The following is a 13119-nucleotide window of genomic DNA, read 5'->3' on the forward strand; positions in this document are numbered from 1 at the left end:
CCACGTGAATGCAGGACGCACGTGTTAATGACCTTCCAGTTGCTTTTCTCCCGTTGGTCTGTCCTTTGTCAGTCCAATCTACAGGGCCTGGGTGGAGAACCTAGAGGGCAGAAGGAAGAAGAATTTTTTTTCCTCCCCTGCAATACCAGGGTGTCTGATTTGACAGCTATGGCTATCTCCCAGCTCTCAAAGCTATTTTAAAAATCCTGTAAGCAACATAAGCACCTGAAAGAGTCGAAGTTTTAAAACCCTTTGAGACACTGGGTCTAAGTTTCTTTAACTTTTCAAACTAAATATTAAAATATAAAAACTATATCAAAGTGCTTACTGTGTTAGGTAAAACTGCTATGAAGAAAAGACTTAATAGTGGCAAAATAGTTACTCGTGTACATGTAGTTAAAGCAAAATCGGTCTCCACGCCAGGAAGATCCTCACCAAATGTTTTTTATAAATATACTTCGCCTACTTTATGAATGTTATTTCATATTTTATCCTTATTCCACTATTTATCTTTTATTAAAAGATAAATTTGAAAGAGTAAAATTGTACGGTGGCAAAATGACTCTGAGTTATATTTTCCTACTTGAAAAACTAACAGATCTACATTTTCTAACGGGGGAAGACTGAAAATAATACCTTATCACTATTAACAATGGCTGATTAAATCAAATAAAGGGCAGGTGATGCGGTTCTAAATACAGAACTACTGGAAATTAGTAAAACATATACAACTGTGATACATATAAAGTCATGTAGGCAAACGCTACGCAGTATCTGCTCAGTTAGAAAGGAACTAGCTTTAGAAAAATCAGAGATGCCATCTGAAAAAAGCACATAAAAGACACAAAACAAAATATACTTATTTAGCATGTTAAAAACAATCACATCAAAAGAAGTATACAGATAAAAAAGTCATAGGTGACATAAGAAAATAGTGTGTGTGCATATATTTTTTGCATATATATATATATATATATATATATATAAAAATCTACAGTATTTACCACTGTTGATATATATATATATTTTGGAACAGCTCTGATGCTGCTATCATAAACTAAATTGTACAGCTTGGTTTATTACAAGTCACAGAATCATGGTTTAAAATTGGAATTCACATCCCCAGCTACAATTTTATATACATTTATTTCTAAGCTTCCACATGATCTGAACCAGGAGCCTGGTGGATTGGAGTTTCCGTGCAGTGTTTGGCTGCTAATACACTGCATTTGTTTTGCCATTTAATAACATCATTACCAAGTTGATTAAAATTATATTAGGCTCATTATATACATAAAAACATTGTCACATTCACTAGCTAAACAAATGTTACTCTCATTTTAAAAGACATACTTCTGTACCTTGAAAGCTTAAAGCCCCAACTTGCAACAAGAAGAACCATCAATGTTAGGTTTTCTATTCCCTATTGTTCAAATAGGATCAAAGTAATGTTGAAAACAAGCTCTCCAGTGAAACCCAAAGGCATACTTTCTTAGAGTGCCCAAAACTTGGTCAGTGTTTTGGTCATTGTAGTGTAACAGATGATTTTGAAAGACATTGCTGATTTGTTACCATGAACCTGAATTTTTCACTGAAACAAACAACAACAAAAAAAGATTTTTGAAAGTATGAAAGTCACGCTATTTAAAAAAAAACAACAAAAAACCCACCAAAATCTGAAGTTCCTAGTAATAATTAGGATCATTTTTTACAATTTTACACAGCGATAATTTAACGGCCTACGAGCAGCAATATTCACTGACTACATTCTTTAAAGAAGAGGGCCAGGAAAAGATCATGTAAATGCCACCCCGGGGCCCTTTGCGGGGAGACTCCACAGTAATTTAAGGGGCAGAAGTAAGAAGTAACCATATTGTTAATCTTGCTTTCAAATGAATGTAAAGGAATTTGTTCTGCTGCCCCGTGTGAGTGCTTGATGATCAGTAACTTGCAGCTTCTCCTGCTGGCATCCGCCGGAGGGCTGTGTGTACTTCCTGGGCATCTGGCAAGGAACACTCTGCTCTGAGCTTTGCGAGGGTCAGACCAGAAAAAAGGGCACAGACGCACGAAAGCTGATCTCTTGGTGAACACGGATACATTGCGCGCTGCACCTTTGGTCATAAAATTAAACTGCCCCGATTTTAAGCACCATTAAGTGGTTAGCCTTTCTCTCCAATGTCTTTAATCTTCAGATTGAAAACTGAATGAGCAATTGAACGAGAAAGCTGAGCATTCCGTGAGATGCTGAATTAAGCCAGGGCAAACCCTCAAGTCAGTTTAGGACCTGCGTTAAAAATATAAGGGGGGAAAAAAACATGACAAAAGACAAGGTAGGGAAAAGAAGTAGAATAAATTATTCCATGGATCTAGATGAAAAGTAGTTTTTTTTTTTTAACATTTCTTTAGTTCTGTGTTCAAACGTGTATGCGTAGATGCATATAGTATCTATTAAAAGACACGTACACTACACATAGCCTTAAAATATCTATTCTACAGTTTTTCAGTGCTTTGTATCATTACTCAAAATAGAATGGACTAACAGAGTACAAATATTCAGATTTTGGAGAAACTGTGCGTGCATCCCTAAATACTATTGCTATGTTTCCAGGTTAAATTCTTTTTAACAGGTTCAGTGATGATGCAAGTTAAAAGCTCATCTTAAGCAGCATCTAGGTGGGGATGAAATCACTTCCATATATTCTTATTACCGACATACATGAGAACTGTGCGAGTTGTTCACACTGTATAAAATACTGCTTTGGCAATTATCAACATAGCAATGTAGGTTTCATATGGTTTCTATTCTCTCGTCTGCAGCAAGTACAGATCAATTCTCACAGCAATACTGATTCCTGGATAGAGAGTCCATCCCGATTCCTGTAGTGATATACTGGAGGTGAAGGCCCTGAATACTGATACCCAGATGAACTGGCATCTTCCAGAGCTGGGGAAGTTCGATACCGCACCGGACTATCTACTGAAACTGCAGGGAGGGTGTGGTCCTGATAGGGGACATGTTGAAAGGTGGGGTATTTGGGTAAACTGCTTAAGTGGCTACGGTTGGCATCACGAGTCCACGACTGTCCGTGCATCTCCGGTCTCAATGCGTAACCAACTTCCGACCATTTTCCGTTATTATCTGGCAAACATTCCACTGGAGGAAGGAGGAATTTCCCATTCTTTGGTGACCCTGAATTGCCGGAATATCCCGCAGCACCAATATCAACAGGGAGAACTTCTATTCGACTGGACGGCTGGACCAGAGGAGTTGCGCGGCTGTAAGATTTCTCTGGAGAAACATCAGTCGAAAGAGTAGAACCGTAAGGTCTCCGGGAAGGATTCACTGGTGTCCCGTGGGGAAACGGTGGAGACACAAAGCTGCTGTTAGCAGCAGGGATGCGCTTTGGAGAACTGCCCTGGTAAGTGGGGGGGTCACTGTAAGATGGGGGGTGTGCTGCCCCTCGATCCTCCCCGTCTAACTGGGATGGATATTTTGCATAACTCGGAGGCTGTAATTTAAATGTAAACGTGTTCGGGGCTCTGGATGGACTGGAGCTGGGCTCAGCGTGCCTCCTTGGGCTGTGAGGGTAGGCCGCGCCCCTGGGGCTCTGGGAGCGCGCCCTCTCTAGCGCCTGCTCCAGGGCCGCGCTGGCTCCATCCCCGGGTACGTTGTCATACTGCGAGGCTGTGGAGCCACGCTTCCCTTCGTCCACATCCAGCACCTTCACCTTCTGCCTGACGCTGGGGGCCCACGGATCAGCGGAACCGGGGACGGTGACTCTCGGCGTGGGGTGTGCAGCCCGACTTCGGCCTTCAATGGCATACTTGGCGGTTTTCTCAATAGCTGAGATATCTGACGGCTTATTCCATTTGGGCACAAACTCCTTCCTGATGTGTGAAGTGGCGTTGCTATTCTGGTTAGCGGCTGCGTGGTTATACTGCCTGGAATTGTCCTGTGGACCCGATGGAAGTCTCCTTTGAAAATCCACATCATCTTTAAGCTTTTTAGTCTCCTCGTCCACCGACTTCCGCCGCAGCTGCCGCGCCCTCTCGGGGGTACCTGTTCTACTTTGATGGGGAGGGGAATGCTCGTGGGCTTTGTAAGGTGACGAGCCGCTCTCTCTCCTGCCGTCCAGATGCGGACTTGACCTGCCCACACTTCTCTGTCCGTTGCTCAGGTGACTGACGCCAGCTGATTGAGATTCAGGGGGAAGTTGTCCCAAAGGTTTCTTTGGAAATTCATCCTCTTTACCTAAAGGGAAAGATCAATTCATAAGTGACATACGTGCATGAATAAATGGTATCAAATATAAGAACTATATCATGAATAACTGCTTACTTTTCATGTGTGCACTCAAGCATATGCACATACATACAGACACACAGAATTTTAGTGGCTTAGGAGAAGCATGTTTTAGAGAGATTCATACTAAGGCATACCAAAACTCAGTCTTACGCAATGTGCAGATGGGAAAATTTTATAACCTTATGAGTAAGGATCATACAATCGTGTAACATATGATTCTTATATTTTGCTAAGATAGTTACCTGCTTTACCGTGAATGAGAAGCTGATATTCTCATTTCTATCCCTAAAACAATCCTGCAGGTCAGTAGTTCAGTGTCTCACCGTTACATTCCTTCCACTTAAGCATACCTCAACTAAAACAGTTTTGGAATGTCAGTAAAATGGTTCCTAACAACCTCAAGCCGGTCTGCCAAGTTTAAAAGTTAACTGATGACCAACTGTGGTCTCCAGTTATCCCCAGATAGCTTATTATTATTCTCTCAAGTACCTTCCACCATATACAAAGAGACGGCATTCTCTATTTCCAAATTACTACTCTAAGAGGGTCCTACTTTAAATGCAAAAAAGGGGAAAAAGAATAAAAAAGAAAATCATATTAGATACTTTTGGTTTTACATTTTAAATAACTAACATGGGAAAATTAATGAGGACTTAAAGGAACATGCAATAACTTGGGCATTTTGTAAACAGTGTTTAAAAGGATCCACAATATGGACTCCACTAAATACCATCCTGAAAAAAACAACAGACTCCACTTGTAAAAATTCCAAGGTTTAAGACATATGTTTTTTATGTCTTCTATTACTACAAAACCGTATATTCTCACTTAAAAATAAGTCACTGCACTCTTCAAATGCTCCGCCACCCACCCACCTAACAAATGTTTCCTGAGGAAAGCCATGAGTCCACCAGCTGTGAGCAGGCGGACGCCACCTCATTTTTATGTAGCTTACGGTCTAGGTGATGATAATTGTATTATTTACCCACATACCATAATTTTCTTTAAGATGTTAAAATAATTCAATGAGCTTTTCTTTGGGAGGGGAGGGAGTAGAGAATGATGGCAATGCGATATCCTTTAAATAGTTACGCTACCAGAATAAGAATTATTGAGCTAAAGATACTTTATGCTTTTCTGATTCAGTGGTCTTGGCATAATCAACATGGTTCTTGCATCTTTCTATAATAGAGACGTTTTATGATATATGGACAGACTATTTTAAGCGATAACCCAAACTTGAAAATGCTTGTCATTGAGAAAAGCTTTGTTTATGAATGTTGCATGTAAAATAGTCTGGAGCATTCCAGTTCAGCCTGACTAGCCTCATATGAAATATCTGGAATTGAGGTGAGAAAGTTGATGCAAATGCAGCCCTAGTCCAGAATATTCACAAGTAGTCATTCAGCCTATCAGGTTAAAAACGAACAATAAGGGGCTTCTCTGGTGGCGCAGTGGTTGAGAGTCCGCCTGCCGGTGCGGGGGACGCGGGTTCGTGCCCCGGTCCGGGAGGATCCCGCATGCCACGGAGCAGCTGGGCCCATGGGCCATGGCCACTTGGCCTGCGCGTCCGGAGCCTGTGCTCCACGGTGGGGGAGGCCACGGCAGTGAGAGGCCCGCATACCGCAAAAAAAGGAACAATAAAAATAAAATTAAAATCTATCTGGTGTCCCCCAAGTTTTTATCAGCTCTACAAGTAGCTATCCATTTAGTCCCAAGGAAACATATGAATTCCTTCTTTCCTGTAAGAAAATAACCGCAACAAACACAAATTATCTGGAAGATATGATAGAAAAACCGAATGCAGGAATTTTCTCTTTGCCTCCACTCTGACAACTCTCTAAGCGCACAACAGAGTAACTGGACTGGCCGATTGATATTCCATCAGATAATAACATCAGCCTTTTCAGGTTGGTGTGTAGGAAACCTGATGGAAAACATAACCATTAAAAAGAAAAGGAAAACAGTGGCTCCTGGAGAGAGTGCTAATTCATGCCTGCAAGACGCACGTTACAGGGACAGACAGATCAGCTGTAGAGATCCTCACGCTGAGCCCTCCAAGCCGTCCCACGTCCCCACCACTCGATGGCTCCCGGCAGCCTGCAGAGAGCCGCCAACACTCTACTTCCCATGAAATCATTCTAAATGTTTCTAAAAATTCTCCACAGCGGTATTAAAAAAACAAAAAAGGAAGAACAGATTTCAAGCTGCCCGGCTGCTGCAGGTTGCACGCCTTCTCCCTAGAACACCGTCAATCAGCGGAAGCCTCACCTGCTTCTCTCGGCCCAGACCCTGCGTTGGGGTTTCAGTCTTTATCAATTCACAAGTCACGAAAACAGTTGCCTGAAATTAGGTTTTTCGAGGGTTAGCTATCTGCTATGGTTTGAATGTCTGTGTCCCCCTAAAATCCATGTTGAAACTCCCCAGCGTCACCTCCATGTAATGGTGTTTGGAGATGGGGTTTGGGAGGTAATCGGGTCACAGGGTGCAGTCTCGTGATGGAATTAGTGCTCACACCCTTTCCACAGTGGAGTAACGGATGGGGCCACCAAGAGAGCTGGGGTCTCCTGGGTTTTTCCTCCCCCCCCACCTCAGGGACTGCAGCCACGGGTCCCTCTGAGTTGTGGTCGACAGTGGGGTGAGGAGTGGCCCTGGCAGAGCAGGAGGAATGCCCAGCTGGAGAGGCAGTAGTCAGACAGGGGGTTCCGGACCCTGCGCAGGCAACCCACCTCCTTCTGCTGTCACGCCTGCCCAAATACACCAGAGGGGGTGACATTGAAGAGGGAAGGAAAGGCCGGTACCTGATTAATGTGAGTGACGTGCTGGGCAGGGCCTGGCACGTGTAGCCCTGGGACAGAGCCACATGCCCTGTGTCCTCTGAGGTGGACGGGGCACCAGAGCAGGGGGCGAGTCACCAGAGAATAGATGTTTGCTTTTTCTCTTCCTCAGCAATGTCTGTGTCTAAAAACCACCTCCTGGTTATGAGCTGAATTGTGCCCCCTCAGAATACCTATGTTGAAGCCCTAACACCCCGAACCTCAGAAGGTGACTGCATTTGGAGATAAGGCCTTTACAGAGGGGACTAAGGTTAAATGAGGTCAGCGGAGTGGGCCTCTCATCCAACATGACAGGTGACAGTATAAGAAGAGGCGATGTGGACAGAGAAACACACAGAGGGAGGACCACGTGAAGACGCAGTGAGAAGGTAGCACCTAAAGCCAAGCGGAGAAGAAACCAACCCTGCCCTCACCTTGATCTTGGACTTCCAGCCTCCAGAATCATGAGAAAATCAATTCTGTTGTTTGCGCCACTGTCTGTGGCGCTTTTGTTGTAGCAGCGCGCACGGACTAAGACACTACCCTTCGGTCTACATCCTAAACCTCAAAACTGATTTGCTTTTACTAAACACAAATTTTATGGATTGCTTTTCCTGTTAGTGAAAAGTCACATATTTCACATATTATTTATGATCATCTGCTTTTATGGTTCTAGGACATTTTCAATGTCAACAATGTAATGAAACCAACTACAGTAATTAAAACTTATTTTAGGGGCTTCCCTGGTGGCGCAGTGGTTGGGAGTCCACCTGCTGATGCAGGGGACATGGGTTTGTGCTCCGGTCCGGGAAGATCCCATGTGCCACGGAGCGGCTGGGCCCGTGAGCCATGGCCGCTGAGCCTGTGCGTCCGGAGCCTGTGCTCCACAACGGGAGAGGCCACAACAGTGAGAGGCCTGTGTACCGAAAAAAAAAAAATTATTTTACAAAACCAGGTCAAAAAGATAACTGAACACAATAAGTGTGGAGGGTGGACACAGGCAGTAACAGACCCACAGGGAACTCGAGTTCCGTTACTTCACAAATTCTTGTGATTTCCTATGGAAACGCAGACATTCAGCTGTAGCTACTTACTGATGCTGATAAAGATAAAGGGCATCTTTGTAAGTGTGGTACCCAGAATTTAAGCAATATTCTAGGTTTGGAGTAACTGATATGCAGTACAGTGGGGTTTAATAAGGGACTGATGCAATGGAAGAAATTTTTTAAGAACACTTTACAGTGGTGGTGGGAGAGAGAATGTGAGGGGGAAGAGGTACTAGGGGAGAAAACTGAACATCACGTCCTGTTCCTGTATTCTATTGTCCATAGACTTCCATCCTGAAATCCTTTGGATACATAAAAGGTCCGTATCAGTAAAGACTAATAGGACACAGGGTAAAAGGCAGGATTACAAAAATAAGGCACATATTTCTCAGGAGAAGGAATAAAAAAGTGAGAAGGAAGTAATGGACTGAGGTGGTAATTTCATGCCTGAAACAAAATGGAAAGGTACATGTCATCCATACAAGGGAGTTTTAATTTTTCAATATAATGGGTAAGAAAAGTACTCACCTTACACTTAACACTACTTTATATTCAAGTCAATACACGAATTTCTCTAAGGAAGAGACATTAATATTCTATGCATCTACACATTATATTAGAATTAAAAGAAAATTTTAGCATGTTCCATTTACTTAATGGTCAAGAGGCCAAAATCCACACCGGGAAAAAAAAAATCTGTGACTGTTCTAAAATATCAAAAAAGCAGCTTCTTAAAGTTCTTTCATGGTAGCCCATAATACATTTCCCTTTCACCTTAGCAGAAGATAGCCTACTTAAAGTGCAGTCCTACTTATTTTGCAGACCTTCCTATAGCATCTAAAATATTAACAGAATTACAGGTAAGGTTTTGACAAAATGTCCACTCATTCAAATGTAATTAATCTGAATTAGAGTAACGATATACCATTCAAATAGTACCAAAACATAACGGTTATAAATACCCAAGATCTATGTAGCTATGAAACTAGATATAGCAGGGTTTGGAGAAAAAAAAAAAAATCCAGTGCAGACAAAAGGACATTGCGTCTTAATTAATTTCTGAATGTCAATCTCTCACTAGGAACTAGGATTCTGTAAGAGGTGCATGGTGAATACCTCGACTGTACAAAGACATTTAGAGGATATGGCCTCTTTGCCCCCATAAAGATTATCAATAAGCATGGAAGAAAGGAAAGTAATTTGAAAAAGGCAGCAGACAAGGATATAAGAAGGAGCTCTCTAAAATGGAAGTGCTTAAGAAACCTAATTCCTCCCAATTTTAAGGACAGTAATGCAAGTTAGGCAAGGAGGCCTTGCTTGGTAAGGGTAAGCTTATTCCCCGGTGCCAGGGCCGGGCCGCAGTGCTGGGAACAGTGCCAGGCTACACCTACTGTCCATAGTGACCTGGGACCGGGGAGCAGGGTAGGGCCACCAGCAGTTGCTGACTGATGACACACGGACTCTGCCATGTCCAGTTTATTCCTGTAAGTGACCCAACCCCTCTGAACAGCGCAGCTCCTCGGTGATTCAAGAGCGAGCAAATGTGCACTTGCTGTTGGCATCTCTAAGGGTCCTCAGGGCCACCGTGACCATGGGAAGGGCTGTCTCTCAAGAGGAGTGAGAATAGGGTGGGAAGGAGGGACCAGAGGGGAAAAGAGGGGAAAAGAGAGAAAGAGGGGGGAGGAGGAGGGGAGGGAGAGGACGGGAGACAGAAGGGAGGAGTGTGGAGGGCAGCAGGGCGGGGGGTGGGGGGGGGCACGGTGGAGCATCGCCCCCCCCCCCCTCCCCCCCCGAGGCCGCTGGGGCCCGTGTGTCTGAGCAGGGACCTGTTCCTGTTTCTCAAAAACTGAGCAAGGCTGAGTCTCGGCAACCACAGCACCAAAACCCAAGGGTCCTGCGCCTGGGGGAGCTGACCTCTGTGTGTAAGTACAAAATCAAGAAAAAAATCTACCCAACCTCGTTGCAAGGCGATTCTTCCGTGAAGATTAGTTATTCAACTTTCCCTGAGCTGAAGCCATACTAGGCAGACCCTCCAAGAAGTACGTATGCCATCGTCATATTTTCATATGCTAATGAATATCCCTTGCCCTTTCCCACAAAAGTAGATCCAAATAAGCATTAAACATTCTTGTACAATCTCTTCATAGATTCACCTTAACCTCCTCGAACTACCTGTCCCCCAAAACACACACCGCTATACTTGGCCTTTGTTTGGTTTAAGTATCTCCTTTCACCCCTAAGCAACTGAGTGTAACTAAAAGATTCAAGCATAACTGATGTCAAAAGAGATACCTATAAACAGGCAATAAGTACTAATATTTATTATGCACATTTTCCCCTGAAAACCAGGAGTTTAAATGATATTTTTCACTAGCGTTCCATTATGCGAATGGTGAGTATTTTTATGCCAGTGCCAACAATTAGACTACTCTGCTCAAAAAAAAAAAAAAGGAACTACAGCTTGATATATTTCAGGATAAACGCAAAAATGCTTATTATTTTTTCTTAAATAAGTTTTTTCCTTGGAAAAAAAAAAATAAGAAAGAAAAGCCACCGAAAAGAATACTCCTAAGCATCCCTAAAGAAATACGGGAGAGTCTCAAGCCCCTTTGGGCTGGTCCATCTCTGATCTTACTCAGGTCTCTGTCACCACCCAGTGGACACCACACGCAACTACAAGTCTCACAGACTGCCTCCGAAGACCTGAGCAGCTTTCTTCGCCCAAGGATACGTAATTACAGGAAAGTGCTCTCAATGCTCTTCCCTGTGAGCAACTTTCTACTTTTAAACTTCAGCAACAGAATACATGTACTCTGACTGTTCTAAAAGTTTTCAGTTATAAATGGTGGGGACCACTGTCAGGAAAATTTTTCTGGGACAGAATCATCTTATTCCTTTTTCCAGATTAATTAAGTCCATTTGAGGTTTCAAATATTGTCACAAAATTACTGATTTCAAATTTATATCTGAAAAACAGAGCAGTTTCATTTCTGTTTAATGTACTATAAGCCAGAAGAATATACAATTCAAACACTATTACAGCTTTCAACAAGGTGATCAAAAGAAATACAGTATGCTTTCAAAGTTATAGCTATGATAGTTTCAAACAATCCAAAAAACTTATTGTAGTTAGGCTCATAGGCTGGACTTCCTTTCTAGCAGATTAAACTTGAAAGATAAGGGAAGCTGAAAGGACATAATTATTTAACACATTTATTTTTATAAACCTATTTTAATGCCACATAAATTAAATAGATCTTTGTGAAATAATTTTTAAAACTTGTGCTGTGTGTTTCCTAGGGTTTCAAGTCACAAACACAGTACAAACTGCTGTGCATGTGTAACATCAGTTTCCACTATACAAACAAATAGAAGTGAAAACGCACTCAAACCCTCAAAACTTGAGACAGAACACATAACTAAACTGACTTGTCTGCGTGTGCAATCGAGATACAGAAAGATTCCATCACCTCCAAAAACTGCCTCCCACTAACCTTTTGTAGACGATAGGTTTTTATACCCTAAAAAATACATTATAGCTTCATTTGTTCATTAAAAAATATCGATTGAATGCCTACTCTATGCCAGGCACTGCCCTAGGTGCTGAAGACACGAAGACACGGTCACGGTCCTCCAGGAACTTACTGTCTAGTGCAGACATCAAACTAACTGGCACGGGGGTGACGCGCAGCGAGTGTGGGGACAGATGCACACACGGGGCACGCACGTTTCCAGCACAAAATACCAGTGACCAAACTCTGCGGCTTTGGGGAGGTGGGGGACTGGCCGAGTCTTCAGGAAGGAGACAAGGCTTAAGCCAAGCCGTGTGCACTCAGCAGGGTGGACCGGGTCAGAGGCCCGGGTGGTGCGGAGCCCCCTCACCACGTTTCCCCTTAACCGCCAGCATGAGCAGAGCAACATCAACCAGTGTTCCTGTTGTTATTTATCCACCCCTCTCCTTTTATCCCCACACTACTCTCCATCCCCTTTCTACCACTTCCTAGTAAAAGATCTTACGAACGACTGCTACCAGGTTTCCTCATGTGTAAAATGAGGACGAGTACTTTTTCTTAGAGTTATTTTAAGGATTATATGAGACAGTGCGTGTGGTATGTGGCAGACAGCAAGCATTCAATACATACTAGCTGCTAGTTAGATGCTAAATCATCCCATTCCATTACACAGGTTTTGAGATTTTATTCTTGTGTTCAAATAGTTCTATTACATACATATATTTTTTTCTTTATGTGTCTTTTACTAAAACTTGTCTTAAACTCCTTTTAAAAGTAGGCAAGACATTTAAAAATAAATGTTGAAATAGCAAGAATATAGTTAATAACTGCTGTTCCAAATGCATTCCCTGCTACAGGAAAGAATTAGTAGAAAAGGGACATCATCACACTGCACCAGGGAGGGGTGACCTTCCAGAGCACAGGTGATGGTCTCACAGGGCCCAGGCCCACACTCCATTATTGCTGTGATGGCTTGTTTTCTAGTGAATCCTGAAGACCCAGAACAAACCTCAGAGAACACGGATTAGACCCCTTGCAATTAAATAACTAAAAGCAGAGCATCTCGGTTTTCAGCGAAGGTGTGCTCTTAAAACTTCTTTCTACTGTGCTCTCTCCACATTTTCTTTTTTTCTCTTCCACTCACCCGGTATCACCCTCCAACCATCTTCCCCCATTTATCCTGTTTCTAGCTCTATTATGACCCTATTCACACTCTGTTATTGTGTAAATTCTGTCTCTCCTCCGTGCACCCTGAGAGCAAGAAGCACGTCATTCTTTTCAGTTAAATCCCCAACAGAGCACCTAGCAGAAAACCTAACAGGTGGTCCTGGAAGATGTTTTGAAATAAATGAATAAAATATATTATTTAGGGCTTCCCTGGTGGCACAGTGGTTGGGACTCCGCCTGCCAATGCAGGGGACACGGGCTCGTGCCCCGGT

At 43.0% G+C, this 13119-nt stretch overlaps 1 protein-coding gene across 7 annotated transcripts in view; it reads right to left on the reverse strand.

Moving 5' to 3' along the window:
* Nucleotides 1–854: 854 nt before the first annotated feature.
* USP6NL (USP6 N-terminal like) overlaps nt 855–13119 on the reverse strand; it is a gene marked incomplete at its 5' end in the record, with an annotated part of 143945 nt that continues 131680 nt past the window's right edge. For all 7 annotated transcript variants that reach the window (XM_082852428.1, XM_082852425.1, XM_082852430.1 and 4 more), the window contains one exon: nt 855–4252. In XM_082852428.1, the coding sequence (XP_082708554.1) occupies nt 2835–4252 (1418 nt within the window). In that variant the 3' untranslated portion in view covers nt 855–2834. The remainder of the gene's footprint in view (nt 4253–13119) is intronic.

This window comes from Leucopleurus acutus (genome assembly GCF_964270905.1).
Source record: "Leucopleurus acutus genome assembly, chromosome: 1".
Lineage (NCBI taxonomy): Eukaryota > Metazoa > Chordata > Mammalia > Artiodactyla > Delphinidae > Leucopleurus > Leucopleurus acutus.